Source organism: Heteronotia binoei, chromosome 20, assembly GCF_032191835.1.
Source record: "Heteronotia binoei isolate CCM8104 ecotype False Entrance Well chromosome 20, APGP_CSIRO_Hbin_v1, whole genome shotgun sequence".
Taxonomy (NCBI): domain Eukaryota; kingdom Metazoa; phylum Chordata; class Lepidosauria; order Squamata; family Gekkonidae; genus Heteronotia; species Heteronotia binoei.
The window spans coordinates 7,315,367-7,328,120 of record NC_083242.1 but is presented as its reverse complement, the minus strand read 5'-3'; the positions used below and the strand labels follow the sequence as shown (position 1 = coordinate 7,328,120).

The following is a 12,754-nucleotide window of genomic DNA, read 5'->3' as shown; positions in this document are numbered from 1 at the left end:
AGTCATGAACGTCAGAGGTTTGGGGGAAGGAAGGAAGGAAGGAAGGAAGGAAGGGAGGGAGGGAGGGAGGGAGGGAGAGAGGGAGGGAGGGAGGGAGAGAGGGAGAGAGGGAGGGAGGAAAGGAAGGAGGGAGGAAAGGAAGGAAGGAAGGAAAGAAGGAAGAAAGGGAGGGAGGGAGGGAGGGAGAGAGGGAGGGAGGGAGGGAGAGAGGGAGAGAGGGAGGGAGGAAAGGAAGGAGGGAGGAAAGGAAGGAAGGAAGGAAGGAAGGGAGGGAGGGAGGGAGGGAGGGAGAGAGGGAGGGAGGGAGGGAGAGAGGGAGAGAGGGAGGGAGGAAAGGAAGGAGGGAGGAAAGGAAGGAAGGAAGGAAGGAAGGAAGGGAGGGAGGGAGGGAGGGAGGGAGAGAGGGAGGGAGGGAGGGAGAGAGGGAGAGAGGGAGGGAGGAAAGGAAGGAGGGAGGAAAGGAAGGAAGGAAGGAAAGAAGGAAGAAAGGGAGGGAGGGAGGGAGGGAGAGAGGGAGGGAGGGAGGGAGAGAGGGAGAGAGGGAGGGAGGAAAGGAAGGAGGGAGGAAAGGAAGGAAGGAAGGAAGGAAGGGAGGGAGGGAGGGAGGGAGGGAGAGAGGGAGGGAGGGAGGGAGAGAGGGAGAGAGGGAGGGAGGAAAGGAAGGAGGGAGGAAAGGAAGGAAGGAAGGAAAGAAGGAAGAAAGGGAGGGAGGCAGTGTGGAAGGAAGGAAAAAGAGGGATGGGAGGAAGGAAGAGAGAGAAGGGAGGGAGGAAAGGAGGAAGGATGGGAGGAAGATAGGGAGGGAGGAAGGGAGGGGGGAAGAGAGGGAGGGAGGAGGAAGAAAGGCAGGGAGGGAGGGAAGGAGGATGCAAGGGAGGGAAGGAGGAAGGAAGGAAGGAAAGCAAATAGGTGGGGAAGGGAGGGAGAAGTAGAAAGAAAGAAACTTTTAATGCATTCTCCAAGCTGCAAATTTGGTTTGGCTTGGAGAAGTGATTTAAAGAGCCTTCTCCAAGATCGGAGTCTTTTTTCTGCCCATGTGAAGGATTCATGCTGTCGCCTGGTTAGTCCAGGGTGGCCCAAACTTGTCAGGTTTTGGAATCTACGCAGGGTCGGCCCTGATTATGAAGTTAGGCCACCAGGGAAGTCCAGGGTCATGACGGAGAGGCAGGCAATAGCAAACCACCGCCTTTGTGATTGCCATATATCAGCTGTGACTTCACGGCAATAAGCAAACAAACAAACATGCCTTTTGTTCCTTGAAACAAGCCCTTCCCAATTCCTTCGCCTTTTCTCGTGGCAGGATGGTGTCGTGTGGCAGAGACAACGTGAGGCTGTGGCGGGTCCGGAGCAGGGCGTTGCGCTCCTGCCCGGTCAACTTAGGCGAGTACCGTTCTCTGGAGTTCACGGACCTGGACTTCGAGGCGGGCCATTCCACGGAGCGTGAGCCGGAGGATCGAACACTGTAAGGAGCTGATTTCTCCCCCTCAGCCTTGAGTTATCGACGGATTCTTTGGAGCAGCCTTTTTGACCCTGTGGGCATCTTTGGAATTCTGACACAGTGTGGTGGGCGCAGCCACAAAATGGCTGCTGGAGGAGGCGGAGCCAGCCACAAAATGGCTGCTGGAGGAGGCGGAGCCAGCCACAAAATGGCTGCCGGAGGAGGCGGAGCCAGCCACAAAATGGCTGCTGGAGGAGGCGGAGCCAGCCACGAAAAGGCTGCTGCAGCATACCTTCAGACATACAATGTGGTGGCAGCTATTGCCAAAGCAACATTTTAAAAAATCTGCGCAGCCAATCAGAAGCGTCGCTGGGCGGAACTCCACCTGGCTTTGTCCACTTCTTGAAAACCACTTGGCAGGCACCAGGAAAGCTGCTGGCAAACCCCATGGTGCCCACGGGCACCACATCAGGGACCTCTGCTTTAGATAAACGTTGGTGGTGCCAGGCAGACCTTCTGTAATCTCTTTTAAAGTATCCTGGTCAAAGGAGAGGTGTACAAAGTGATGTAGGCCGCCCAGAGCCCCCGGGAGGGAGAGCGGATTCAAAATACAATGCCACGCCTCCTCGTGGAACGTGGCTGTCAGAAAGCGACTGTAGCTGTCTAATACAGACCGAGATCTGAGGTTGCAGGAGCCCTTAGCTAACTCCCCCGCCCATTAACCGCCAACATCTCCAGCTTCGATTGCAGCACTGGAAATTCTTTCAGGACTTGTGGCCGTCGCTGACCGGCGATCCTGTTCCCTTCTCAGGTTCGTCTGCAGCCGGAGCGGGCACGTTTTGGAAATCGATTATAAGAACGTCGCCGTCAGAAACGCCCGGCGCCTGCTGCCGTCTGACGCGCAGCACTCCCACCGACGGGAGAAGCAGACCTTCAACTCAGGTGGGGGCCTGGAGACGAAAACGGAGTCTTCTGCAGCCGCTCATGGTGCTTTTTTGCGCTTCCCAGATGAGTAGGTTCTAGCTAGGAGAAGTGCGGTCACTGTCTCTTTTGGGTGATTCCCTTCTCAGGAGCCGAAACATTTTCAGCCAATCCTTATCCGGTGCTGGGAAAACGTCAGCTCCATTGCAGCGAGAGAGGCGGAGTATAGATGAAGAAAAGAAATGTTTTATTTCCACAGTGGTTTCAGCTCTTCTGCAGACCTCCTCTTTGCAAGTCAGAACTCCCACTTTCCTGCTCTTTGCATACATGCCCAACTTGGGGGGTGGGGGGCACAGCCATCTGCCCCTTTGAATGAATTCTCTGGCCTCTTCCAGGCAGGCTGAAGTCGTCTTCTAGTCAACCTCGAATGCTTCTCATTCCAAGGGACTGTTGTCAGAAGGAATGTTGGCTTTGTGCAAAGTAGAATCAGAATTGCTTATTAAAAATCTTTGCCGATAGATCCGAGTGGGCAGCCATGTTGGTCTGAAGCTTTGTCAAAAATCTTTCCATCAGACTGCTGGTCTGATGAGCAGGGCTCTTCTGATGTTCTTATGTTCTTCAGGGGAAGGCCTTGGCCTCTATGCCCTGTTGCTGGCCATCCAGAGGAACTAGTTTGCCACTGTGTGAGACAGGATGCTGGACTAGATGGACCTTCACTGGTTTGATCCAGCAGGGCTCTTTCTGTGTTCTCATTAAGGCCTTGGCCTCTATGCCTTGTTGTTGGCCCTCCAGAGGAACTGGTTGGACACTCTGTGAAACAGGATGCTGGACTAGATGGACCCTCACTGGTCTGATCCAGCAGGGCTCTTCTTCTGCTCTTATGTACGAGGCAGGCTTTCATAGGGAGGGCATTCTGCAATCTAGGTGCCACTCCAAAAAAGGCCCTGCCTTCCCGAGTGCCATCTCTGCTGCCAGTTCTTCCTTTGCCATGCATCTTGGCTCCTTGTTCTTTCAGGTCCTGGGATAGCTCTTAACAGTATCTGCCTCTCATCAACTTTCTGCGCCACAGCCTCAGAAGACGGCTACCTGCGCTTGTGGCCGCTGGACTTCTCTGAGGTCTTCCTGGAAGCAGGTATGGGGCTCTTAAGGCTTGGTCCGTTAGGACTCTCTCTGTGTGTGTGTTTAAGTCGTACCTCCCAGCAGGGCTTTTTTTTGTAGCAGGAACTCCTTTGCGTATTAGGCCATACACCCCTTGCTGTAACCAATCCCCCTGGAGCTTACAGTAGGCCCTGTAAGATCATCCCTGTAAGCTCTTGAAGGTTGGCTACATCATGGGGGTGTGGCCTAATATGCAAAGAAGTTCCTGCTGCAAAAAAAGCCCCGAGGCCAAGTTCCCTATAATAATTGGGTACTTGTATTATGATCTTTTGTATCTCCCCCAGTTGTTATTTACTTGCTGCATTCAACTGCGCAAGCATGGCCATATATATTCATCGCTGTGCGGTCCCATGTAGGAATGTGCATGTGTAGGTCAACAGCCAAACTGAGCACATGCGGTTCCCATGGGTGCCTGCGCAGAACACTCAGTGAACACACAAATACAGGTAAGTGTAACCATCTGTCTCTTGTGCAATCCCACATGGGAACTGCATGTGTGTAGGCCAGCTGCACATGTGCGGTTCCCGCATGGAACTGCACAGGACGCTCAGTGAACAGGAGTGACGGGTAAGTGCAACCATGTTTTCATTGCCATGTCTTCTGTGTGGTCCCACATGGAAACTGCATGCGCACAGGCCAGCCGTGTATGTGTGGTTCCCGCGTAGGGTCATGCAGAACGCTCAAGGAACAACTGTTACAAGTAGGTGCAATCATGTTTTCATTGCCGTGTCTTTTGTGTAGTCCCAAAATGAGACTGCACAGAAGACGACTCAACAAGCAACAGTTACCAGCAATGCTCCCTCTAAGCTGCAGAGTCTTGTGAGCAGAAATTCTACTTTGCAAACTACTGGTATTAAAGTTGTGAGCCAGCAATTTGGCTGCTTGCATCAATTAGTTTGCTCTGGGGCCATCCTTCCTGAGCGAAGACAAAAAGGTGTGAGCTGGAGGTTAAATAACTGTGAGCTAGCTCACCCTAGCTCAGCTTAGAGGCAACACTGGTTACCAGTAAGCGCAGCCATATTTTTCTGGTTCATTGGGGGACCTTCTTTGTATTATCTGACCTATCTCTGAAGGGTGGCTCACAATGAGGTCTGCGGATCTGTACTTCTTCGTTCTCAAAACATCACATTAAACCCAACCACAGCAGCCTGCGTCTTTGTCCCCAGAGCACGACAATCCAGTGACTTCCGTCAGCATCAGTCCGGATAACCTGAAGGTATTGTGCACGACGGCCTCTGGGAACGTGGGCTGCCTGGACATCCAGTCTCGGGACTACAGCACCGTCATGCGCTCCCACATGGGCTCTGTGTTGGCGTTTTCCGTGGAGGGGCTCCAGCAGGAACTGGTGACTGTCTCTCAGGATAACACCATCCGCATCTGGAACCTGGAGACGATGCAGCAGGTGACGTTGTTCTTCGTGCCAACAGAGCCCCCAGAGGGCTCGAATGCAGCTTTTAGAAAGGATCGGGGTTCTTCTGAGGTCTGCAGGACACACAGTCTGTGAGGGGTGCTGCTGATGACCTCCCCCAGTCCATTTTAGTTAGCTTGGGTCAAGCAGGAGAAATGTCTAGCCCAGGGGTGGCCAAACTTAACGTAAGAGCCACATGGAATAAATGTCGGATGTCTGAGAGCGGAAGGAAGGGAGGAAAATTGATGGAGGGAGAGGTGGAAAGAAAGCAACTTTAAATGCATTCTGCAAGCTGCCAGCTTGGCTTGGAGAAGTGATTTATGAACTTCCTGCATTGTGCAGAGGGTTGGACTAGATGACCCTGGAGGTCCCTTCCAACTCTATGATCCTACGATTTAAAGAGAGAAATGTTTTCTCCGAGCCAGCCGACAGGGTGGTGGGGGCTCTGAGAGCCACACAACATCTGTGAGAGTGCCACATGTGGCTCCCGAGCCACAGTTTTGCCACCCCTGGTCTATCCTTACTTAAGCTGGGTTCATCTAGGGCTCCAAGGTATAATTAGCTCACTCAGCAAAGTGGGTTGTGGGGTTTTTTTGTATTTTTGTGTGTGTGCATGTATGTGTGTGTGTGTGTGTGTGTATGTGAGAGTGTGTTTATGCTCATGGAAGTCGTGGTGACCTCTGGTGACTGACCCCTACTGGGGGCCTGGAGGATATTCAGAGAGGTGGTTGAATTGAGCCTGCCTCTGCCTCTCAGCTCTGGTATTCCATGGAGGCCTTCTATCCAAGTACTTGCCAGAGCTGACCCTGCTTAGCTTCTGAAATCTGACGAGATTGGGCTTGCCTGGGCTACCCGGGTCATTCTGCAAATTTTGACAGGTTCATTCAGGGGGTCCCCAAACTTTTTGAGCCTACAGGCGCCTTTGGAAGTCTGCCACAATGTTGTGGGTGCAGCCACAAAGGGGCTACTGGCCACAGGAGGCAGGACCAGCCACAGAACAGCTGCCACGGCTTCCCTTCAGTCACACAGGGAAGATGCTAGTACTGAGGCGGTGGAAGCTGTTGCCAAAGCAACAGTTTTTTTTAAAAAGCACAGCTGGTCAGATCTCCAGTGGCCAATGAGAAGACTTGGCAGGCAGAATCCCCCAACTGGCCCCCAAAAGTCTTGGTGGGCGCCAGGAAAGGTGTTGATTGACGCTGTGGTACCCGCAGGTACCGTGTCGGGGACTCTTTTCAGCTTTAAGGGAGTAGGGCAGACTGGAAGTGATGCTGATTTTGGTGTCTTTCTGTAATATGGAGTGAAGGTGGACTTTTGTGGCACCTTAAAGACAAATGCATTTCTGTTCCAGCATAAGCTTTCATGCGCTGTGCCTGATAACAATTGACCAGGCTTCAAGGTATGAGAAGACTCGATTGTTCTGGCTGCAGCCAGGCGCCCACGGCTTCAGCAAGCATCTTTCCCTCCCTAACCACGAGGAGTGGTCTTTGCTGACAAAATTTGCGAGTTCACTCCTTGCTCAAGTGTCAAAAAGACAACCGTATTGGGATTTGGAGTGACGCGCCAAGGTCGGTTCGACTGATAAGAGAATTGATTCACCGGTTAAAAGCAAAACGATTCATTAAAAATATTTAATTGGTTCAGAGCATTAAAATATTGACCTTTTACTGCTGGCTCAGACTTTTCCTCCCAGCCGGCATTTGAATTCCCTTAAATCGATTTCCACAGAGCAGTTTGGTGTAGTGGTTAAGTGTGCGGACTCTTATCTGGGAGAACCGGGTTTGGTTCCCCACTCCTCCACTTGCACCTGCTGGCATGGCCTTGGGTCAGCCATAGCTCTGGCAGAGGTTGTCCTTGAAAGGGCAGCTGCTGGGAGAGCTCTCTCAGCCCCACCCACCTCACAGGGTGTCTGTTGTGGGGGAGGAAGGGAAAGGAGATTGTGAGCCGCTCTGAGACTCTTTGGAGTGGAGGGCGGGATATAAATCCAATATCTTCTTTGTCTTCTTCTTCACTGTGAAATGTGGGTTTCCCCTCCAGCTCTCCCAAGTGTAGCAGGCTAGATTTAGGTCCAAGTGACCTTTCCGTCACCCGCTTCGGCCGGTCTGGGCTATTCCATCTGATCCGGGTTCACGTCTCTCCCCCTGCAGCTGTACGAATTCAGTGCCTCGGAAGAAACGCCCTGCGCCGTGGCTTTCCACCCCTCCCAGCCCATCTTCGCTTGTGGTTTCGACACGGGGGTGGTGCGGACCGTCAGTCTGGCCGCCTCGAAGCTCCTTGAAGAACACAAGTACGTCAGCGTCTTGGAGGTTTTGTAGCCTCAGGCTGTTACCGCAAGACAGCACGAATTCGGGTCACACCAATTTGGAACAGAACCTTTCTTCTCCAGAGAAGCGGGCGAAAGGAATGTAGCTGTATTAGCAGTTGAGAAAACAAAACAAAAAATACAGCAGAGATTTTTCATGTTGCTAGAGGCTGCGTCCTCTGCCAGTTTCCAGCGAGGACGTCTGATCCAGTGTTCTCTCTAAGCCAGGGGTGGCCAACGGTAGCTCTCCAGATGTTTTTTTGCCTACAACTCCCATCAGCCCCACCCATTGGCCATGCTGGCTGGGGCTGATGGGAGTTGTAGGCAAAAAAAAAACATCTGGAGAGCTACCGTTGGCCACCCCTGCTCTAAGCTGTTCCCTCTAAGTCTTGTGAACAAAATTTCTACTTTGTGAGCGACTGGCATACAAGCTGTGAGCTACTGCATCAACTACTGTGGTCTGGGGTCATTCTTCCTGAGTGAAGACAAAAATGTGTGAGCTGGAGGCTAAAAACCTGTGAGCTAACTCACGCTAACTCAGCTAAGAGGGAACACTGGTTTGATCCATTTCTGCCTTCCATAAGTCAAATGATTTGGGGCAGGGGTTGAGGAGCGGAAAGAATCTGGTCAGGTGCCGTGTTTACGACAGATTGTAGGTGCTGTGTTTACAACTCTGTTGTCAACACATTAGCTGAGAGCTTGCGGTGGAGTGCTCTGCTGTGGATTGCACTTAAACAAGGCAAGTGTTACGATGATCCAAGGAGCCGCTTAGGGAACAGGGGCTCGCTCTGTTTCTGATCTGATTTTTAGTTTCCCCCGTTTTAGCTTTGCGTGTGTCCTTTTTCCTTGTTTTGCCCCCTACAGGCAGCACCGAGGTTCTATCACCGGCCTGGTCTTTTCCCCAGATGGCAATTCCATGTACAGCGCCTGCAGTCATGGCACTCTGGCTCTCTATAACTGCGCCGTCCAGAAGAGTCACATTGTCAGAGTTCTGGGTAAGGTCTTGTGCCTCTGAGATGCTCCTCTCATGACCTGGGGTGGGGGGAGCAATGTTGGACTAGTCTGGACCGGTCTGTCAGTGGCTCCTGGCCATGGTGACTGAGTTGACCCTCCACATTCAGAGGCACTAAGCCTCTGGATCCCAGAGCCAGGAGGCAACATTAGGGGAAGGCCTCTGCCTCTGTGTCTGTGTCCTGTTTTTGGCCCTCCAGAGGAACTGGCTGGCCACTGTGAGACAGGAGGCTGGACTAGGTGGACCACTGGTCTGATCCTGCAGAGCTCTTCTGATGTCCTTATGAAGATCTTGGCCTCTCTATCCTGTTGTTGGCTTTCCAGAGGAACTGGTTGGCCACTGTGTGTGACAGGATGCTAGATCCAGCAGGGCTGTTCTGATGTTCTTATGAAGATCTTGGCCTCTCTGCCCTGTTGTTGGCTCTCCAGAGTAATTGGTTGGCCCCTGTGTGAGACAGGATGCTAGACTAGGCGGGCCACTGGTCTGATCCACCAGGGCTCTTCTGATGTTCGTCTCAGGGGAAGGTCTCGGACTTTCTGCCTTGTTGTTGGCCCTCCAGAAGAACTAGCTGGCCCCTGTGTGAGACAGGAAGCTGGACCAGATGGATTACTAGGCGGATCCAGCAGGGCTCTTCTGATGTTCTCATGAAGGCCTCAGCCTCTCTGCCCTGTTGTTGGCCCTTCAAAGGAACTGGTCAGCCACTGTGGGAGACGGGATGCTGGACTAGATGGACCCTCACTGGTCTGATCCAGCAGAGCTCTTTTGATGTTCTTAAGGCAATGAAAGTATTAATTCAGCCTATTCTATCAACACTTCCATTCTTCGCATACCGTCTGATGGTAGTAGGTCTATTCCAAATGTGTCTCTGCTTTTCGGATATGCTGTTAATTTCACAAGGGTGTAGATCTCCTTTATTTTTTAATAGCCAGGAGTATATATATATATTTTGTTACCATCCCCTTGCAAAGACCAGCCTGGAGATAGTAATCATGTACGAGGCACCCATTAAAAAGCCAGTAGGGCTACCGGGTCAGTAATTCAGCTGCAGCGTCTCTAATGCCAGAAAGGCTCTCCTCCTGTGAACGGCATTGATGTTACAGCAACCTGGGAGGAGTTCCAGCCCTCCTGCCTCTCTTTTTCTCACACAAGAGGGGCGTTTCTGTGACCTGCCGTGAATTGTGACTCCAGACTCGACCTGTTTGGGATCATAAGAACATAAGAGAAGCCATGTTGGATCAGGCCAATGGCCCCTCCAGTCCAATACTCCGTGTCACATAAAAACATAAGAGAAGCCATGTTGGATCAGGCCAATGGCCCATCCAGTCCAACACTGTGTCACATAAGAACATCAGAGAAGCCATGTTGGATCAGGCCAGTGGCCCCTCCAGTCCAACACTCTGTGTCACATAAGAACATAAGAGAAGCCATGTTGGATCAGGCCAGTGGCCCATCCAGTCCAACACTCTGTGTCACATAAGAACATAAGAGAAGCCATGTTGGATCAGGCCAATGGCCCATCCAGTCCAACACTCTGTGTCACATAGGAACATAAGAGAAGCCATGTTGGATCAGGCCAATGGCCCATCCAGTCCAACACTCTGAGTCACATAAGAACATAAGAGAAGCCATGTTGGATCAGGCCAATGGCCCCTCCAGTCCAACACTCTGAGTCACATAAGAGAAGCCATGTTGGATCAGGCCAATGGCCCCTCCAGTCCAACACTCTGTGTCACATAAGAACATAAGAGAAGCCATGTTGGATCAGGCCAATGGCCCCTCCAGTCCAACACTCTTGAGTCACATAAGAACATAAGAGAAGCCATGTTGGATCAGGCCAATGGCCCATTCAGTCCAACACTCTGTGTCACATAAGAACATAAGAGAAGCCCTGTTGGATCAGGCCAGTGGCCCATCCAGTCCAACACTGTGTCACATAAGAACATAAGAGAAGCCATGTTGGATCAGGCCAGTGGCCCATCCAGTCCAACACTCTGTGTCACATAAGAACATAAGAGAAGCCCTGTTGGATCAGGCCAACGGCCCATCCAGTCCAACACTCTGTGTCACATAAGTACATAAGAGAAGCCCTGTTGGATCAGGCCAACGGCCCATCCAGTCCAACACTCTGTGTCACATAAGAACATAAGAGAAGCCCTGTTGGATCAGGCCAATGGCCCATCCAGTCCAACACTCTGTGTCACATAAGAACATAAGAGAAGCCATGTTGGATCAGGCCAGTGGCCCATCCAGTCCAACACTCTGTGTCACATAAGAACATAAGAGAAGCCATTTTGGATCAGGCCAATGGCCCATCCAGTCCAACACTCTGTGTCACAGTGGCCAAAATACACACACACACACACACACACTGTGGCTAATAGCCACTGATGGACCTCTGCTCCATATTTTTATCCAATCCCCTCTTGAAGCTGTCTATGCTTGTAGCTGCCACCACCTGTGGCAGTGAATTCCACATGTTAGTCACCCTTTGGGTGAAGAAGGACTTCCTTTTATCCGTTCTAACCCGACTGCTCAGCAATTTCATTGAATGCCCACCAATCCTTACCTCCTGCTCCTTTGTTTCTCTCTCCAACGGTTGGCCCACCCGGTGTTCAGCCAATGTGGTGTCGCAAGACGCAGACCACAGTCCCGACGCCTTGTCTGTCAGCGCCAACGGACGCCTCTTGGCCTTTGTAGGCCCTTCAAAGCATGTCGTGACCCTCATGGACGCTCATTCCCTGGATGAGGTACTTTCCTTTCACTTGCATCCTGCTGCCGGTGTGAGAGAGTCAGGGTGTATAGTGGTTAGAGCACAGGTCCCCAGCATGGTGCCCATAGAAGAAGAAGAAGATGATATTGGATTTATATCCCGCCCTCCACTCCAAAGAGTCTCAGAGCGGCTCACAATCTCCTTTCCCTTCTTCCCCCGCAACAAAAACCCTGTGAGGTAGATGAAGATATTGGATTTATATCCCGCCCTCCACTCCAAAGAGTCTCAGAGTGGCTCACAATCTCCTTTACCTTCCTCCCCCACAACAAACACCCTGTGAGGTGGGTGGGGCTGGAGAGGGCTCTCCCAGCAGCTGCCCTTTCAAGGACAACCTCTGCGAGAGCTATGGCTGACCCAAGGCCATTCCAGCAGGTGCAAGTGGAGGAGTGGGGAATCAAACCCGGTTCTCCCAGATAAGAGTCCCTACACTTAACCACTACACCAAACTGGCTCTCCACCACTACACCAAACTGGCATGGTGCCCGATGACATTTTTCTGGCACCCATTAAGTGTTTGTAGGAAGTGGGTGGGGCTTTTGCCCAGCAAGGCTTCTAATTGGCCCCTGGAGATTTCTTCAGCAGTGCAGATTGTTAAAAGTGCTGCTTTTGCCAAGCTGCAACCACAAGACATCTTCACCATGCGACCGAAGGGAAGCTACGGCCATCGTTCAGCGGCTGGCCCCGCCTCCTGCAGCAGCCATTTTGCAGCAGCCGCTTTGTGGCTACGCCCATTACGCTGTGTCAGAATTCCAAAGGAGTCCACAGGCTGGAAAAGGTTGGAGACCCCTGAATCAGAAAGTCAGACAAGGATCTAGGATATCCAGGTTCGAATCCCCGCCGTCATGGGAGTTCGCTGAGTCACGCATGTTTCAGCCTCACCTACCTCACAGGGTTGTTGTGCAGGTAAACTGAAGGAGAGGATGGCTTTGGGCTCTTGTGAGGAGAAAAGCCTTTGAAAAGTAAATGAAGAAAGACTGCAGAAGTCCTCGGGGAGATAGGAAATGAACTTCCTGGGGAAGCGTCAGATGTTTCTAGCCTTCATGCTTACACAGGGGAAAGCAGAAATGTCCTGGCAATCTCTTTTTAAAAGCTTAGAACCCGGGGGAGATCTGGAATGGGGGACATACAGATGTCCAGCTGTGCCCAGTGAATGGCAGTCAATTAAATACATATGTTACTTGCAGCCCACCTTTCTTTCTGACGTTCAAGGCGGATTACACAGAGTAAATCAATATAATCAGTAGGATGAGGAGAGGTCTGATAATTAATGTGATGGGTAAGACGGAGATTGCAAGAATCAGAAAAGAGCAGAAATTTGAACAAAGCATAAGCATTGAGCGTATTATGTAAGCGGAAGCCGAGAGCGCTGAGAACAAGATAATGTGTACAGCAAGAGGTAGCACATACCATAAAGGCCTGGTTCTTACGGAAATGGTAAACCAGGATTCTTTTGAATTTCACCAGAGACTTAGACCATGCAGTTTTTAGACAGAACACTTAGCGTTTAGCTGTGCTTCCCACACCAAGAACCAAGAATACAGAGCATCGCTGCCCCAGACAGAGTTCCAACAATGCGCTGTTGCTCTGATATCTAAACTGCTTCACGTGTGGTATCTCACACATTCCTTGCAGTAGCCCCGGAAGGGAGGCGGGATGTTTGATCTCCGTATCTCATGTTGTTACCTGAATGAGGGGCACAGGCTTGCCTGGGGGTAACCTGGTGCGATTGGGGCAGAGGTAGGATTTGA

At 51.6% G+C, this 12,754-nt stretch overlaps 1 protein-coding gene across 1 annotated transcript in view; it reads left to right on the top strand.

Annotated features, from left to right (window-relative positions):
* Positions 1 to 12,754, top strand: part of WDR90 (WD repeat domain 90) — a 70,506-nt gene that overhangs the window by 24,790 nt on the left and 32,962 nt on the right. Inside the window, 7 exon segments of the mRNA XM_060260744.1 lie at positions 1,301 to 1,462; positions 2,250 to 2,380; positions 3,375 to 3,491; positions 4,684 to 4,919; positions 7,070 to 7,209; positions 8,089 to 8,219; positions 10,853 to 10,983. Of these exon segments, the coding sequence (XP_060116727.1) occupies positions 1,301 to 1,462; positions 2,250 to 2,380; positions 3,375 to 3,491; positions 4,684 to 4,919; positions 7,070 to 7,209; positions 8,089 to 8,219; positions 10,853 to 10,983 (1,048 nt within the window).